The following is a 19,574-nucleotide window of genomic DNA, read 5'->3' on the forward strand; positions in this document are numbered from 1 at the left end:
ACTTATTTCCTCTTTCATAGACCAGTCTAAATATTAAGAGGAATACACTAAAAGTCCAAGTTGGTGTGAGGAGGTAGAAAATCCAGCTGTACCACATATTTCTCTGACTTTCAGAAATCAAGAACTGGGAAAAGAAGTCTTAGAATATATATAAGTTCCTATTGCAGAGAATAAGCCTAAATGTTGATTTAGAAAGGGCTTAAGATTCTCATATCTGGGAAAATGGCAAAATGCCATTTGTAAGGTACTGTGGGTCTGTTCTTACATTTCATTTTTCTTAGTCTCACAACTGAGTGGTATCCATCAGTGGCCCTGTCTGTTTTTGTAGCTGTTAAACCATTCCTCTGTGTTAAATGCTACACGGCTACCACAAAAGAACTCTTTAGTATGCGTGATAACAGAATATGACCTCTAATTTATCAGAGTACGTTCTGTATTTTCTTATCTGCTTGTCCCTGTTGCTTTTCATTTCTCACTGCTGGTTTTTGATATGATACTTCAGTGTTTTTTGCATTAGGAACCCAACAGCCTAGAAGGCTTAGGGAAGAACCTGTAAATATTACCTACAGGCAATGACACCCAAAGTTCACAAGATTACCTTTATTTCTAATTCTTCTGATGGAACAATATCCAAAGTAAAATTTTTGAATGTAAGTAGCTAATAGGAGCACATGCTCTTAGAAATCTTTGTATAAAGGCACATTAGATCTCTTAATGTAGTTCCACATAACAGAGGGACATGAAGGGAGAAATTTCTTAAGCCAGTTAGAAATGCACTTAGCTTCTAATTTCTTCCCCAAAGCACTGTGGAACTCTGCAGTAGACGTGGCTTTCCATGCCCAGCATCACAGCAGTCTCATATGAAGATATTGTTTAACTGGATACAAAGGCCTGCTGTTTCACAGAAGGAGCTGGAGTGGCTTCTGAAGCATAAGTCACGAATATAGCATTACCCTACTTGAGTCCTCTTTCTAGCTGTATAAGTGGGCTGACTGACAGGGCACTTGGGTGTGCCACCCTCTCTTGCTATAACATTGAATTAAGACACTACATTTAATTTGTAGAAAATGCTTCTTTTTTGTTTAAGAAATGGTGGGAGCAAAATTGGAATACCTATAAATACAGTATCAATGATATTAAATTAAAATTTGAAAAAGATCACTCATGATCCCTCCACCCTAACACAAATATTTTCATTATAGCATATTGCCCTCAAATTCTTGCCAACGAGCATAGTATTTTTTAAATAATTTTTGAATTTTATTTATTTTTTTATACAGCAGGTTCTTATTAGTCATCAATTTTATACACATCAACGTATACATGTCAATCCCAATCACCCAGTTCATCCCACCACAAACCCCACACCCCGCGGCATTACCCCCTTGGTGTCCATACGTTTGTTCTCTATATCTGTGTCTCAACTTCTGCCCTGTAAACCGGTTCATGTGTACCATTTTTCTAGGTTCCACATACATGTGTTAATATACGATATTTGTTTTTATCTTTCTGACTTACTCTGTATGACAGTCTCTAGATCCATCCACGTCTCAACAAAAGAATCAATTTTGTTCCTTTTTATGGCTGAGTAATATTCCATTGTATATATGTACCATAACTTCTTTATCTATTCATCTGTCGTTGGGCATTTAGGTTGCTTCCATGACCTGGCTATTGTAAATAGTGCTGCAGTGAACATTGGGGTGCATGTGTCTTTTGGAATTATTTTCTCTGGGTATATGCCCAGTAGTGGGAATGCTGGGTCATATGGTAATTCTATTTTTAGTTTTTTAAGGAACCTCCATACTGTTCTCCATAGTGGCTGTATCAATTTACATTCCCACCAACAGTGCAAGAGGGTTCCCTTTTCTCCACACCCTCTCCAGCATTTGTTGTTTGTAGATTTGTAGAATGATGCCCATTCTAATTGGTGTGAGGTGATACCTCATTGTAGTTTTGATTTGCATTTCTCTAATGATTAGTGATGTTGAGCAGCTTTTCATGTGCTTCTTGGCCATCTGTATGTCTTCATTGGAGAAATGGCTATTTAGGTCTTCTGCCTATTTTTGGATTGGGTTGTTTGTTTCTTTAGTATTGAGCTGCATGAGCTGTTTATATATTTTGGAGATTAATCCTTTGTCCGTTGATTCGTTTGCAAATATTTTCTCCCATTCTGAGGGTTGTCTTTTCGTCTTGTTTATGGTTTCCTTTGCTGTGCAAAAGCTTTGAAGTTTCATTAGGTCCCATTTGTTTATTTTTGTTTTTATTTCCATTACTCTAGGAGGTGGATCAAAAAAGATCTTGCTGTGATTTATGTCAAAGAGTGTTCTTCCTATGTTTTCCTCTAACAGTTTTATAGTGTCCGGTCTTACATTAAGGTCTCAAATCCATTTTGAGTTTATTTTTGTGTTTGGTGTTAGGGAGTGTTCTAATTTCATTCTTTTACATGTAGCTGTCCAGTCTTCCCATCACCACTTATTGAAGAGGCTGCCTTTCTCCATTGTATATTCTTGCCTCCTTATCAAAGATAAGGTGATCATATGTGCATGGGTTTATCTCTGGGCTTTCTATCTTGTTCCATTGATCTATATTTCTGTTTTTGTGCCAGTACCATATTGTCTTGATTACTGTAGCTTTGTAGTATAGTCTGAAGTCAGGGAGTCTGATTCCTCCAGCTCCGTTTTTTTCCCTCAAGACTGCTTTGGCTATTCGGGGTCTTTTGTGTCTCCATACAAATTTTAAGGTTTTTTTGTTCTACTTCTGTAAAAAATGCCATTGGTAATTTGATAGGGATTGCATTGAATCTGTAGCTTGCTTTGGGTAGTATAGTCATTTTCACAATATTGATTCTTCCAATCCAAGAACATGGTATATCTCTCCATCTGTTGGCATCATCTTTAATTTCTTTCATCAGTGTCTTATTGTTTTCTGCATACGGGTCTTTTGTCTCCCTAGGTAGGTTTATTCCTAGGTATTTTATTCTTTTTGTTGCAATGGTAAATGGGAGTGTTTCCTTAATTTCTCTTTCAGATGTTTCATCATTAGTGTATAGGAATGCAAGAGATTTCTGTGCATTTATTGTGTATCCTGCAACTTTACCAAATTCACTGATTAGCTCTAGTATTCTGGTGGCATTTTTTGGATTCTCTATGTATAGTATCATGTCATCTGCAAGCAGTGACAGTTTTACTTCTTCTTTTCCAATTTGTATTCCTTTTATTTCTTTTTCTTCTCTGATTGCCATGGCTAGGACTTCCAAAACTATGTTGAATAGCAGTGGTGAGAGTAGACATCCTTGTCTTGTTCCTTATCTTAGAGGAAATGCTTTCAGTTTTTCACCATTGAGAATGATATCTGCTGTGGGGTTGTCGTATATGGCCTTTATTATGTTGAGGTAGGTTCCCTCTATGCCCACTTTCTGGAGAGTTTTTATCATAAATGGGTGTTGAATTTTGTCAGAACTTTTTTCTGCATCTCTTAAGATGATCATATGGATTTTATTCTTCAATTTGTTAATATGGTGTATCACATCGTTTGATTTGCTTATATTGAAGAATCCTTGCATCCCTGGGATAAATCCCACTTGATCATAGTGTATGATCGTTTTAATGTGTTGTTGGATTCTGTTTGCTAGTAGTTTGTTGAGGATTTTTGCATCTATATTCATCAGTGATATTGGTCAGTAATTTTTTTTTTTTTTTTGTAGTATCTTTGTCTGGTTTTGGTATCAAGGTGATGGTGGCCTCATAGAATGAGTTTGGGAGTGTTCCTTCCTCTGCAATTTTTTGGAAGAGTTTGAGGAGGATGGGTGTTAGCTCTTTTCTAAATGTTTGATAGAATTCACCTGTGAAGCCATCTGGTCCTGGACTTTTGTTTGTTGGAAGATTTTTAATCACAGTTTCGATTTCATTACTTTTGATTGGTCTGTTCATATTTTCTATTTCTTCCTGGTTCAGTCTTGGAAGGTTATACCTTTCTAAGAATTTGTCCATTTCTTCCAGGTTGTCCATTTATTGGCACACAGTTGATTGTAGTAGTCTCATAGGATGTTTTGTATTTCTGCGGTGTCTGTTGTAATTACTCCTTTTTTATTTCTAAATTTAGGGATTTGAGTCCTCTTCCTCCTTTTCTTGATGAGTCTGTCTAATGGTTTATCAATTTTGTTTATCTTCTCAAAGAATCAGCTTTTAGTTTTATTGATCTTTGCTATTGTTTTCTTTGTTTCTATTTCATTTATTTCTTCTCTGATCTTTATGATTTCTTTCCTTCTGCTAACTTTGGGTTTTGTTTGTTCTTCTTTCTCTAGCTCCTCTAGGTGTAAAGTTAGATTGTTTAGTTGAGATTTTTCTTGTTTCTTGAGGTAGGCTTGTATAGCTATAAACTTCCCTCTTAGAACTGCTTTTGCTGCATCCCATAGGTTTTGGATCATCGTGTTTTTATTGTCATTTTTCTCTAGGTATTTTTTGATTTCCTCTTTGATTTCTTCAGTGATCTCCTGGTTATTTAGTAACATATTGTTTAGCCTCAATGTGTTTGTGTTTTTTACGTTTTTTTCCCTGTAATTGATTTCTAATCTCATAGCATTGTGGTCATAAAAGATGCTTGATACGATTTCATTTTTCTTAAATTTACTGAGGCTTGATTTGTGACCCAAGATATGATCTATCCTGGGGAATGTTCCATGTACCTTTGAGAAGAAAGTATAATCTGCTGTTTTGGGGTGGAATTTCCTATAAATATCAATGAAATCTATCTGGTCTCTTGTGTCATTTAAAGCCTCTGTCTCCGTATTTATTTTCATTTTGGATGATCTGTCCATTAGTGTAACTGAGGTGTTAAAGCCCCCCAATATTATTTTGTTACGGTCGATTTCCTCTTTTATAGCTGTTAGCAGTTGCCTTATGTATTGAGTTGCTCCTATATTGGGTGCATATATATTTAGAATTGTTATATCTTCTTGGATTGATCCCTTGATCATTATGTACTCGCCTTCCTTGTCTGTTGTAACATTCTTTATTTTAAAGTCTATTTTATCTGATATGAGTTTTGCTACTCCAGCTTTCTTTTGATTTCCATTTACATGGGATATCTTTTTCCATCCCCTCACTTTCAATCTGTATGTGTCCCTAGGTCTGAAGTGGGTCTCTTGTAAACAGCAATATATATGAGTTTTGTTTTTGTATCCATTCAGCAGCCTGTGTCTTTTGGTTGGAGCATTTAATCCATTCACGTTTAAGGTAATTATTAATATGTATTTTCCTATGACCATTTTCTTAATTGTTTTGGGTTTGTTTGTTTTTTTTTTTTTGTGTGTGGTACGCGGGCCTCTCACTGCTGTGGCCTCTCCCATTGCGGAGCACAGGCTGCGGACGCGCAGGCTCAGTGGCCATGGCTCACAGGCCCAGCCACTCTGCGGCATGCGGGATCTTCCCGGACCGGGGCACGAACCCGTGTCCCCTGCATCGGCAGGCGGAGTCTCAACCATCTGCGCCACTAGGGAAGCCCCTGGGTTTGTTTTTGTAGGTCCTTTTCTTCTCTTGTGTTTCCCACTTAGAGAAGTTCCTTTAGCATTTGTTGTAGAGCTGGTTTGGTGGTGCTGAATTCTCTTAGCTTTTGTTTGTCTGTAAAGCTTTTGATTTCTCCATCGACTCTGAATGAGATCCTTGCTGGATAGAGTAATCTTAGTTGTAGGTTCTTCTCTTTCATCACTTTAAGTATATCATGCCACTCCCTTCTGGCTTGTAGAGCTTCTGCTGAGAAATCAGCTGTTAACCTTATGGGAGTTCCCTTGTATGTTATTTGTCATTTTTCTCTTGCTGCTTTCAGTAATTTCTCTTTGTCTTTAATTTTTGCCAATTTGATTACTATGTGTCTCGGCATGTTTCTCCTAGGGTTTATGCTGTACGGGACTCTCTGTGCTTTCTTGACTTGGGTGGCTATTTTCTTTCCCATGTTAGGGAAACTTGTTAACTATAATCTCTTCAAATATTTTCTCTGGTCCTTTCTCTCTCTCTTCTCCTTCTGAGACCCCTATAATGCGAATGTTGTTGTGTTTAATGTTGTCCCAGAGGTCTCTTAGGCTGTCTTCATTTCTTTTCATTGTTTTTTCTTCTTTCTGTTCCACAGCAGTGAATTCCACCATTCTGTCTTCCAGGTCACTTATCCGTTCTTCTGCCTCAGCTATTCTGCTATTGATTCCTTCTCGTGTAGTTTTCATTGCAGTTATTGTGTTGTTCATCTCTGTTTGTTTGTTCTTTAATTCTTCTAGGTCTTTCTTAAGCATTTCTTGCATCTTCTCCATCTTTGCCTCCATTCTTTTTCCAAGGTCCTGGATCATCTTCACTATCATTATTCTGAATCCTTTTTCTGGAAGGTTGCCTATCTCCACTGCATTAGTTGTTTTTCTGGGGTTTTATCTTGTTCCTTCATCTGGTACATAGCCCTCTGCCTTTTCATCTTGTCTGTCTTTCTGTGAATACGGTTTTTATTCCAGAGGCTGCGGGATTGTAGTTCTTCTTGCCTCTGCTGTCTGCCCTCTGGTTGGCAACTCACTTCTGAGTGCCAGAGTTCCAGCCCACAGTGGCCAGCAGTTTCTTCAGCTTGGGAATCCCCACTGGATCGTCAGCAGAACCATCAAACTTGACAGTCCAGTGGTTAAGACTCCACGCTTCCACTAAAGGGGGTGCAGGTTCGATACCTGGTGTGGGAACTAAGATCCCACATGCTTTTCGTTGGAGGGTCTCCTGCAGAGGTGGGGGGTGGCCTTGGCTCACCGTGGGGACAAGGACATTGGCAGCAGAAGTTCTGGGAAGTACTCCTTGGTGTGAGCCCTCCCAGAGTCTGCCATTAGCCCCACCAAAGAGATAGCATAGTATTTTATTCAATAGTTTTAACATTGTGTGTATTACAAGTTTCACTTTGCATGGCATATGTATTTTAACCATTTGTATTTGCAATTAGTTTGAGTCAAAATATATTCTTCTAGAGAATACATTTACTTAAAAAATAGAGGTAGGCGTGTAGAGCTTTATGAAATTAAATAGATAATCAATTATCAACTTTTGGGGTGTTACTATCCACATTACAACACATTTTTATCTGGTTTTTATTTCAATAAAACTTAGACTGCTTGTGATCTAGGTAAAATTCTTTGGGTTCTATCACACCTTTGTCTGTTCTAATCCAATGCCCTGTCTGAACTTCTGTGGCAACTACAATTCAAGCAGTGGTTAATTGTATACGTATGCATAGTTATCTATTATCTTGAGCTTCCATTTAACTTTCCTCATTTTGGCCCTTGACTCCCCAGCCAAAATCTAAGCCTTTTAATAATAGTCTCTGTGTGATGTATTGATGTATACCTGAAACAGTACTTTGAGTACACAGTGCTTATGTGTTAACTTCATTGAGTCAGATTGCTTTCCTAATGTATAGCTAAGCTGTACTAAAGAAACAAAGGATGTGACTATTGGAACTAGAGAAGGAAGGTGAAGTCTTTTGGGTACATGAGATATGTCTAGGAAGAGTAGGCATGGATGCATGCCTTGGGCTATCAATGAGTGGCATGAGAGCAGAGATAAGAGGTGGGCAAGGAAGAAAAAAAGGCAATATGAAGTCCAAGCAAAATTCACTTTGTGTATTTTCAAATATATATATATAGGTATGTATATAAAACAGTGAACAGATGGACCACACATAGTCCTTACTTGCAAGGAACCCATAATCTAGAATCAGTTACATGAAACCATTTCATCACAATTACAGTTACTGCTAGTAAGTGTTACAAGGATGCATAATGGAAGGCTCTAGGTTAATTTGGTGGAGAGATCCAGAAAATGCTTTCCTGAGACTCATATAAGCTAATATCAAAAGAAGAAATAAGTTGGCCAGACTCAGATGTCTGTGTCTGTGTGCATGTTGGGATGGGTGGGAGTGTTGAGGTGTACACAGAAATGCAGGAAATTTGCAAAGCACGGTGAATGGCACCTTCGAAGAGGATTAGCTTGGTTGTAGAATTTGAAAGAAGTCCACAGTGACTAGAATTTAAAGAGTTAGAAATAAATGGTTCGAGATGAAACTGGCGAAGTAGGCAGGAGCCAAATGTTTGTTATGTACATATCTTAATGATACAGCAAATCATGTAATACATAGAACAGATATTTTCATTAGAACAGCTATATTTTTTTCACAACTTTGCCCCTTGAGGAGTGTCAATAGTGTTCAAAATCTACTTATTTGGAGCCTTGCCAGCTAAATTAGATATTACTGTATTGTATGGTTTGTACAACAACTACTCGTACAGCATGTAGTTGGAAATAATGTGATAATGCTGCTTTTAGAACTAGAGTAATTTTGCAAAACTTTGTTAAACTTTTACTTTGCTTTATGGGCCTAGGCATATCCAAATGCCATGTTCTCATTTAAAAACAAAAAGTCTAAAAACAGACTCCTAATCTTCTCTGGAAGTATGTACAGCATTTAAGAACCCTTTTGTGTTTCCTTTCCCAGCCTTAAAAAAGAGGAAACAGGAAACCTTCAGAAGAAGCGAGTATCTTTGTTTTCACTTTCAGATTATTCTGAACAAATGTTGGGTTCATAAAGTTGCTTTTCCTTATTGTTTTCCAAGTATATTACTATGTCTTATCAAAACTGCCACTTTTATTTCTGAAGAGAAATTACACATCAGGGGAGATCTGTGAAAATGAGAGGAGAAAAATATGTGTTAGCGAAGTTCATATAGCTTGTCTCTACTGACCAATAGTCATAAAAATATGATTACAATTTTATTTCCCTTTGTTTTCTGAGTACCACCATGAAATTTAACTCCAATTCAAGGATTTGAGTTTTATTACTCCTTGCTGCTTACCTTGATTCTTTGAAGTTACTCTTGATTCCTTGAAGTCTACTGATTTATAAAAAATTAATATACTGTAGTGTGACCAAATATTATCGGTTAGGTGGGAAAGTAAAACTATCCTGAATTCAGTCAAAATTGAGGGTGCTACACTTTTAAGTATGAATTATCAGATTTTCCGTCTTATTCTCCACCTGTGGAACCTTGTTCGAAATATCCATTATGTACAGTACCTTATACCCAAATGGCCACACCAATTAGAGCTAGAACCTATCAATTGGTAGTAGTGTTACTAGATGGGTCCTGCTTCTTGTCAAAAATACTGAATCTTGAAACTGATATAATGTTATATATCAATTATATTTAATTTTTTAAAAATTTATTAATTAAAAAAATTACTGAATCCTTCAACAATTCAAAGAAAAGTAAACCAAATTTTACATACCGTTTTATTGTTTGAAAATTACTTCAGCAGAGACATGTATGTTGCTGGTGACATTTTCAGTGGAGGTAACAACAATTTTAACCCACATAAAATTAACTGGAAGAAAAAGAAAGTAAATCAAAAGAAAAACCTCATTCCACTTTTATTGGGGTAAAGGAAGTATGCAACTAAATTATTATCCTTTATTCAGTGAGAAGCTCTGGCTTTATAAACCTAATTCATGTATTCGGTAGATTATCGTAGTTGATTTGCATGCTTTTTAAAAAGTTGAAACTCTACTTGGACACTTTTTATAATTCCAAAATGAATTGGTCTGACAAGTGGGTCATTACTGCTTTATCCTTACCTCTGATTTAGGATACTTGAAGTTGAAAATAGTTTCTCGCCTTTCATTTGATTTCAATTTTCAGGTACACTTTCCTTGTTTTTAACCTCTTCTATCTGTATAAGCCTGCAACATTTGACTGTCCAAAGAAAATCCATGTAGTGTTTCTACATCCCAGCATGCTTGGTATCAGATCCCAACACTTTCCAAAGAAAAGTAAGGGTCATCAGAAATTATATTTATCTTTGACCTTTCCCGATCAAATGGGTTGTTTTATGTCCTTTATATTGCATGTAAAGTTTTAGAAGCATATCAAAGTAAGGACAGGATTAAATAAAATGAATACAATCATGCAGAGTTATTGGATACGTTATAAATAACATATCACCATGAATTTGTAAAGGAATGAAATGCTTTTAGGGCATTTTCTTAAAATAATGTACTTCATTTATGCCTTTCCACGTGCAGCTTGTTAATGAAAATCATGAAGTAGAGGCAAAATGTGGGCTTATTCCTGGTGAACTTAAACAATCGGAGCTATTTTGTACCCAATACTAAGAGGGGTTTGGGAATCATCTGTTAGGAAGACATTGTCACTCTATTTAGATGTGCCTTTGTTTGTTGATAATGTACTTATATACAATTTTTTAAAAAATTAATTATTTATTTTTGGTTGTGTTGGGTCTTCGTTGCTGTGTGCAGACTTTCTCTAGTTGTGGCGAGCAGAGGCTACTCTTCGTTGCAGTGTGTGGGCTTCTCATTGTGGTGGCTCCTCTTGTTGCAGAGCACAGGCTCTAGGCACTTGGGCTTCAGTAGTTGTGGCACGCAGGCTCAGTAGTTGTGGCTTGTGGACTCTAGAGCTCAGGTTCAGTAGTTGTGGCACCCGGGCTTAGTTGCTCCGTGGCACGTGGGATCTTCCCGGACCAGGGCTCGAGCCCATGTCGCCTGCATTGGCAGGCAGATTCTTAACCACTGCGCCACCAGGGAAGCCCCTATATACAATTTTGTCACAAGAAAAGTCATTAGTTTTATATTCTAGTAGAAAAACAAAGGATTTGGAGAATAAAGTCAACATATAGTGAAGTAAGCGCCATCTGATTTCCTATCCATTATGCCAACTAAGAATAAAGTCTGTCCTTGGATTTCAAAATCAAATATTTCAATTAAAAAAATACTCTCGACTAGAAGACATCTGAAATCTATGGGTTATGGGATTGTATGAGCCCATTTGTGTGGGTATCTGTCTTAAAAATTAGTGTGTCTTTTTATACCTATCTCTGCTGCCCACTCTTATTTTTTTCTTGTTGTTGTTAGATCACCTCTTTGTTATTCATTGGGAATGCAGTGTAGGTTCTCTTTTTAGCTGAGTCTCAAGAATCTTCAGAAACTATTGTTGATTTAAATCATACCATATCGATCATGTTAATTGTTCTGTGAGTGCCAGTTAAAGGTATGAGGGCAAATTGTATGTCTGTATGCATGTGGGTGTATATGTATTCTTGCGTTTTTATGTACTCTTTTCAAAATCATTCAAAAGGCTTCCATTTCCTCCAGCTGTATTATTTAAGACTTTTCTCTCTACTTTCCCTACTAATAATAACTATGTTTATCTATTTTGTGGCACAGGGCAGTTATTATAAAAAAAAATAATGAACTGATTGTACGGATGTTCAAATCAGTGATAATCATTAAAGACATAAAATTATAATTGAAATATTTGATGTTTCCTTTGGAAAGTACAAAGGGAGGCTTAGCTACATGTGATCTATCCTCTGGCACAAGTATTTGCTTTCCTGTGAATGTTTTTAGCCTGTGGAGATGAGATAATGGTGCCACAGAAGCTATCAGAATTTAAAACAAGATTTCCTTTGCTACTTCATTCTACAGATATTTCATAGGAGGTTCTCTGACAGATATTGTGCAAACACTGAGAATACAACAATAAACACTACACATAATACCTGACCTCATGGAATTTCAGAGTTCAGAGAGAAAATATTAATTGAATATGCAATTACAGGGTCAGTGCTTGTTACAAAAGAGCATGTATCAGGTGTCAGGAAAGCATATATTCAGGTGTCCTAATTTAACTTGGGGACATCAGGGAAGACCTCCTGAGGAAATAATGTTCCTGCCAAGAAGACTTCATTAATGAGTCATGTTTGGCTAAGGAAAGGTGAGGATGGGATGGGATGGGAGTGAGGAAAATCTTGCAAGTAGAGGGGAGTACAAGTGCAAAAGTCCAGAGGTAAAAAGAGGGCTTTAGAAGATTTGAAAGAATTCTCATGAGGATGGAAAGAGGAGAGCAAGACAGTGACAGCCATGAGATGGGGCAGGGGAGGTGGGAAGAGACCAGATCATGGAAGTCATCATAAGCCTCATCAGGTGGTCGAGATTTTATCCTGAAGGCAATGGGAGGGTTATAATAGACAAGCAGCCTGATAGGGTGTTGGCTGACCTGTGGAGAATGGGTGGGATTGCTGTGGAGAGGATGCAGAGATGTCTGTTATTATATTGTAGTAGTAATTGGGCAAGAGGTGATTTGCAGCCTAGATTTGGGCGGTGTCTGAGGAAATAGATCATTTCTGATGATGGGAACACTCTAGCATGAAAAACAGCACAAGGGGCCACATAATTATAAAGTTGTCAGGAGAGGTATAATAGTGTAAATTGGTATGAGTGTTGCTCTACAAACAAGTCCATAGAGCAAAGGGTATGTGTTTTTGAAAGTATTTAATTTGCTTATCAAATTATGTGCATAAACATGTTCATTACATAAATCACATATAAGCCAAAATACATATTCATCAAGAATCATGCTGCCATAAGACAAGTAATACTAAATTTTAGTATCTTTTTCCAAATATATTGATATATGTATACAGGCACACAAAAGAGAACGTAAAATGTACACACTTCTTGAAAACAAAGATAGGCTTGGAATTCATGCTATTTTATCCTTTTAAAAAAATTATCAATATACCAAAAATATGTTCCCATAGGATAAAATACTATAACATTTTAATAATTTCATAATACAGAGAGCTAGATATCAATGTTTTTATTAAACTATATATTTGGTTCCACTTTGGTATTTACATTTTCAATTAAATACTAATGTATGAAATATTTTCAGTCATATAAAACTTCAAAGGACAAATTGATAAGGTCTAAATGATAGTTCTTTTCTCTTTCTCTAAAAGTGTGTGACTAATATGGTGGGTTTATTGTGGTAAGTATAGTATATAAATAAAACTAGCCTAAGAAAACATTTATTAATTATTCTAAATCTGAGAAAAATGTATCTTTTATCTTCCCTAGTAAAATGCTTCAGTCTTTTCTTGTGGGCAGTACTACCTACCATTCACCATTTCTTTCACCTCTGAGTCCTCACGTGAGCTATTACCAAAATGTCTTAGTTCAAAACTCCACATTAGTTAATTTTCATAGAATAGAAACGCTTCTGGCAATATACACGATTGAGTGCTGAGATGGCAGTCTAGATTCTTCCTAAGTGCTTCATAGATCAAGAAAACAGTCATCTATTTGCAAGCATTATTCAAGGTCAATTTAAACTATGTTTTTATCAGATAATTTTTTTATTCAAAGAATCAAGGCTCCCACTTAGTTTAGAGCTATGAATAGGGACCACTGTTGTGGCTTGTATTTGTTCCTGAAGTTATCATGCCTTCTTTAGAATAGTTTAATAAAAAGCAAATATTTGAGCACATAATTTTTTTCAAATGTCATACGCCTCAATCTGTCAAGTTTTAAATGAAACTGAAGGACACTCAAAGTCACTTTTGTCAAAGCCTTTTCCTATCATAACATATTTGATGATGCAAGATGTATTCCCTTGTGATGTCCAAGTGGTTGATAAACCAATTTGTGTGGAATATACAAGAACTATTCAGACTTTGTGGTTTCCTTAAATGAGACGAATAAGAATTTCTCTTTTCTGAATAGGACATAAAGTATGCTAGGCCTATTTTAGATGCTTCAGTGTGCCGAAGATGGTATTAAGTTTGGTGTTCATAAATTACTAATCTGGAATAAGAAGAGATTGAATGTATTTTGAAAACTTAAACCTGTTTCACCTGAACATGTTTAACTAGTTAATAAGAAACATCAAAAAGACAAAACCCTGAGATCAATGTTCATTTTTTGGTAAAGCTATTATTTGCTGTTTAAATTGGTTGTTCGGGTCTGTCTATAACATAAGTTTTAATAACCTAGCTCAAATGCAGATTTCTAATTTTCAATTAACATAGGAATAATTTTGTTTGCTAAAATAAAATAAATGAATGAATGACAAGTCTGAAACATGAAATGTTCTAGGTAGAACTTTTTAAAATTCCAAATTTCAAAAAAATCATGTGGCAACTGTATAGCTCAAGCTTTAAGTATTAACTTTTAACCTTTGACCTTACAGATTTTAACCAATGAAATGTCTCTTTAAACTTTAAAGGAAACAATGATAACGAGCGCCTGGCGATTGCTAGACAGCGAATTCCATATCGACTTGGTCGAGTAGTTGATGAATGGCTACTCGACAAAGGTAAAAAACATTGATTAAAACTTCAAATAAAAAAATAATTTGAACATAACCAAGTAGTACTTCATTGTAACACTAATAAACATAAAAAATAAATTTTCCGTAAAACTAAATTAAAAACAAATTTAAAACAGTAAAATGTAGATAGTAATATTTGCATTCCTTGTATAATAATTTCTATACATTTTTAGACGTACCAGCTGTTTAATAATCTTACCCTGTTAACTTAAGGTTAAAGGGACTGTTAAATATAATCCACTAACTCAATCTACGAAGGTACTCACAGCAAGCATTAACCCAAAATGATAAATCATTTATAGATTATATTACATGTTCCAGCCTCTAAATTATTAACTAAAATATATGTAGTTCTGATATCTTCATTATGGTCCTGAAAAAAACAACAAAAAAAAAACTCTTGGTTTAAACTCTAGGCATCTTAAATAGTGGGCAATATGGATTGCCAGTCAAAATGAAGTCCCTTTAACGTTTGCAACCTTCTAAGAGCATTTGGGAGCAAGCCCTAATTAAAACTGAACTTAAAGTTGTGTGCATGCTTTTTATGAACAGAGAGCAATCTGCTAAAACTGGATACTCAATTTGATGATATTGGTACTGTTGTGCTGAGGATTGCTGTTTGATGGAAATGTGCCATAATTTCTCCATCGGTTTGTGTATCATTGCTGAAGCTGCTTTTTACATCTGAAGCTATATTTTTTTTCATTTTGTTTTGTTTTAATAGACTTGCTGAAAGCCAATCAGAAAAATCTTTTTGGATTTTTTTTTGTCTCTGACACGCTCAGTGTAAACTATGTGTTTCTTTTCAGTGTATTTGCCGGAAAACAGAATAATTCAAATAACAATGGACTATTGCCTTCAAAAAATACACATTTCTAAAGAAGAGCATATAGATACCTGTGGCCATTATGTGAATTATGAAATTTTTACCATAAATTTAAAATCAGATTTCAGCTGCTATAGATGAGTTTCTACCAGTGGTAATTTTAGAATGACAAATACTTGAAATATTAAATATCTCATTTTTAATTAAACAATTTAGACTTAAGAGACCAACAGTATAAGGTCTTGAGGTAAAAGGGGAAAGGAATCCACTAAAAATTAATTTATAATACATATCTTTGATTGGTCTTTTAGCAAAAGCACTACATTTATAATAAGTTGAGAATTTACAAGTATTTGCCAATGATTATGCATTTCATGGACACCTCATTTATAAGCAATGAATTATGAGTCAAATGCCTCTCTTATAGTTTATTGCTCTCATTATCCACCCCATGAAAGATCTGTTTTATCATCCTTTGTAGAATGTAGAGTTCACAGTCAACATTTTTGCATGTATGTAATATTATTTTTACAGGGCGTCAGCTCACAATCTTCAATAGCCAAGCAACCATAATAATTGGCGGGAAAGAGCAGGGCCAGCCCTTCCAGGGTCAGCTCTCTGGGCTTTACTACAATGGCTTGAAAGTTCTGAATATGGCAGCCGAAAATGATGCCAACATCGCCATAGTGGGAAATGTGAGACTGGTTGGTGAAGTGCCTTCCTCTATGACAACTGAGTCGACAGCCACTGCCATGCAGTCAGAGATGTCCACGTCAATTATGGAGACCACCACGACCCTGGCTACTAGCACAGCCAGAAGAGGAAAGCCCCCTACAAAAGAACCCATTAGCCAGGTGAGTACACAGATTTCATTTCTTCATTCTGGATCTGTGATTATGAAAGTGGACTTTTCTGCATATGTGTCTTTTCTAGAATGGGATTATTTCTGATCTCAAGCATTATGGCTTTTTTAAGACTTGCTTAATATAATGAATTCAGTTTGAGGATGAAATGTGTATATGCTGTTGGTTTGTGGTTTGTGAACTTTTATTGATATATACTGCTTTGTGATGGTTTGTGTGTGGTTAGTTGATGGTCTTGATTGAATAACCTTGGTCTAGCCCAAGCTGAGGGGATTGTCTACTAAGTACACAGGTCTTTCACTTTTTAAGTTAAATGAACGAGTCAAATAGTGAAGTATCTGAAAGGCCTTGTTCAAGCTCAGCACTTCATCAAAATAAAATAAAAGCAAATTTGAACATCTTAAAAAAGAAATTGCCTATAGCACTTCTATTGTATTTTGAAGTCTGAAAATTTTGAATTGGTAGGCATGTGGCTCTCATCGTGAGCGATAAGTCTACTATTTTACTGTTTATGGGAAAAACACACTGTTAGTTTATCTGAGGACAAAGACCCAAAGTATGGTACTTAAAAACTGTCTTGGGGGCTTCCCTGGTGGCACAGTGGTTGAGAGTCCGCCTGCTGATGCAGGGGACACGGGTTCCTGCCCCGGTCCGGGAAGATCCCACATACCGCGGAGCGGCTGGGCCTGTGAGCCATGGCCGCTGAGCCTGTGCATCTGGAGCCTGTGCATCTGGAGCCTGTGCTCCGCAACGGGAGAGGCCACAACAGTGAGAGGCCCGCCTACCGCAAAAAAAAAAAAAAAAAAAACTGTCTTGGGCCAACATATTTCATACATTATATAGCTAACTGCCCTCACCCATATTTCACTTCAATGAGCTTATTTTTCAATCTTATGTCTAAAATTTTTGAAAAACAAGTTTTAAATGTCACACTTGTACAAGTAGGAAGTATATTTATTCCATCAAGATATACTTACTGATTGCCTACTGTGTGTCAGGCACTGGCTTAAGTATTGGCATTACATCAATGAAGAAGAGAAAAAAAAACACCTGCCTCAGAGCTTACATTTCATAAAGGCTTTTCGAATGCTGTTGAAATTCTATTAAATTCTATTAGATCTCTGTTGACATTTATAGCCTTTGTACATATTCTGTTGTTAATGCTTTCAGAATTATGTGTTCTTCTTGGCCCAAACTTGATTGTTTGCTTTTGTTTTGTTTTTGGTAGTTAGTGAATGTCTCTAGTAGGTGCCATGTAAAGCTTTCCAAAGATATGATTCTTACTTTTCTAGAAAACCACGTACTAAAGAAGCAAGAATGACACCAATTATTTTTTAAATTGCTTTTATTTCAAATGTTTGAAATAGATCATGTGTCACATTTAGAAAGAGAGTAAAAGAAGATGAATTCTGTTCAGATCAGCACCCTATCTACTAATTAACATATGTTTACCAGAGAAAGAAGAAAATAGATTCTGATTTTTACTTTGAGTAGGAGGGAGTGGGAGGAACAGAATAGAGAAAGAGAAAATGTCCTAGAAGAAGAGAGATGACCAAAAAGTTGTAAAGTCTGTAAATTTATAAATGTAGTATTTCATATTATACACCTATATGCATCACTTTTTTCTTTCTTCTCTCTCCTTTTTTAAAATTTGCATTTGGCCACAAAGTAAAAGGGGCTGTCTCACAGGGTGTTCATCAATATGTATTTACCGATCACACTACATGTGCCATACACTGTTCTAGGCGCTGGGGATACATTAGGAACACCAAACAAAAAGCCCCTCCCTTATGAAATAGACATTTTAGTAAGAATGTGTGCTTAGAGTAAAATCATTTTGTTGATTTTCTGTGTCTTGTTTGGGTTTATAAGATTGTTAGTAATTGCACTTAGCCTCTTGGATAAAGACTTGTGTCTTTAGACAGATTTATGCATGCCCAACAGCTCCGTTTGATATTCTTTTCTAATACTTCACTAATGATTTGTTATTGTGTTTATTGGTTTACGGTTTATTTAACGATAAGCAGGTTATTAAGGCAAATCTGATATAGGAAAATGAAACACAGAGCTATGATAGACTATTTCCTTTATGTAAAATAATTCATAAGAGGACATTCTAGGACATTCGGAAATAGAAATGTTCTTGTGAATAAAATTTGAAATGATCAGATTTTTTTCTTAGTAGTCTTGTTTCATCGTTAATGAAATCACAGCTGCTTAAGTTACTAGGTAAACCAGATGTATCCCCAAATAAGGAAAGAATTATCAGCCTTACTTTTATGTTTTTTATCAATTAGTACTTGCTATGTATTAAGAAATTGTTTTTTAAGTAAACATTTGTAAAATGGCTATTTCATTTGCAAGTTAAACACCTAGAAATGAAGAAATTAAAAATTTATGCATTTTATAATATTAACTAATGTGAAAGGAAAACAGTTAACTGCCCATTAATTGCCAATGAAAAGAGTCTCTTTTACTGTAAGCTATAACATGTTTAAAGATAGCAGTGGTTTATGGAAGTAAATGATCTGATCAATTAATAATTACTTGGTTCATTTGAGGAGGTATTGACTTAAATAAAAGATTACTAGGTTCATTAAAAAATACATATTTTAAATCTTTAGATTTTTAACAGACCAATAACAGCAATTAAATAATTTGGATTAATATACTACAAATATTCAACAACAGTGTTTTAAAGTTGTACTAAAAGTTTTTAAAATTCTCTCTTGGGGCTTCCCTGGTGGCGCAGTGGTTGAGAGTCCACCTGCCGATGCAGGGGACACGGGTTCGTGCCCCCGTCCGGGAAGATCCCACATGCAGCAGAGTGGCTAGGCCCGTGAGCCATGGCCGCTGAGCCTGCGCGTCCGGAGCCTGTGCTCAGCAACGGGAGAGGCCACAACAGTGAGAGGCCTGCGTACAGCAAAAAAAAAAATTCTCTCTTAAAAGGATATGTTTGTGATTACAGGTAATAAGATGTGAATGTATGGGGGAAAAACTACTAGGGAAGAAAGCAAATTATTTATTTTTGAGTAACAGAATAATTTGTTGTAAATTTACTTTACTTCACAGTTGATTTTTATCTTGCCCTCCAGCTACAAAGAGATTACTGATATATGTAGAATTTAAATGTTTGTTAGAATTGTCAAAGTCTTGACATTTAAATATGCAAGTGATTTGTAATGCTAATTCTAAGACTGTAACCTTTGACCTGCCTACTTTCATCAACCGCCTTACCAAATTGTGTACCAGGGAGGGTCATTTTATTTTTCAAAAGCCACACTGGACTGTTTTCTCAATCAAGGTGTATTTTCCTCAGCAATAGCTACAATGGCAATGTACTTTAAGGTGATTGCATGTTTTCGAACTATGGAAACAGATTTTTGGTCAAGCAGAATTAAATTGGATTCATTTCAGATAGATGAGATGAGGTTTGTTCAGCCATCCTGCAGGGCAAGTAGTAGGGGAGAATTTTCAGTTTTCACAGAGTCAGAGAATATAAAAGAGTATTCACAAAATGTCATCCCATAAGATCCTGTTTACATTCCTACTTAGAAGTAAATATGCTTTAAAAAGAAAAAAAAAAGGTTTTCTTCTCTGAATGATGATCAATTTTAAGACTGATGTTTACTTCAGGAAGATATGATCTATGTCATGAAATAATGAGGACATTTACCAACCTTTCTGA

The 19,574-nt window shown here is 35.9% G+C and overlaps 1 protein-coding gene and 1 long non-coding RNA gene across 26 annotated transcripts in view; one reads left to right on the forward strand and one right to left on the reverse strand.

The window, feature by feature from the left end:
• The window catches only part of LOC125960816 (uncharacterized), a 999,117-nt gene that overhangs the window by 969,792 nt on the left and 9,751 nt on the right, over positions 1-19,574 (reverse strand). The gene's annotated exons all lie outside the window — the stretch shown is intronic.
• NRXN1 (neurexin 1) overlaps positions 1-19,574 on the forward strand; it is a 1,124,566-nt gene that overhangs the window by 967,680 nt on the left and 137,312 nt on the right. For 15 of the 25 annotated variants that reach the window (XM_049695935.1, XM_049695934.1, XM_049695940.1 and 12 more), the window contains 2 exons: positions 14,093-14,182; positions 15,558-15,877. In XM_049695935.1, coding sequence (XP_049551892.1) covers positions 14,093-14,182; positions 15,558-15,877 — 410 coding nt within the window. The remainder of the gene's footprint in view (positions 1-14,092; positions 14,183-15,557; positions 15,878-19,574) is intronic. The other 10 variants (XM_049695948.1, XM_049695947.1, XM_049695952.1 and 7 more) reach the window with 1 other exon arrangement.

Source organism: Orcinus orca, chromosome 13 (genome assembly GCF_937001465.1).
Source record: "Orcinus orca chromosome 13, mOrcOrc1.1, whole genome shotgun sequence".
Lineage (NCBI taxonomy): Eukaryota > Metazoa > Chordata > Mammalia > Artiodactyla > Delphinidae > Orcinus > Orcinus orca.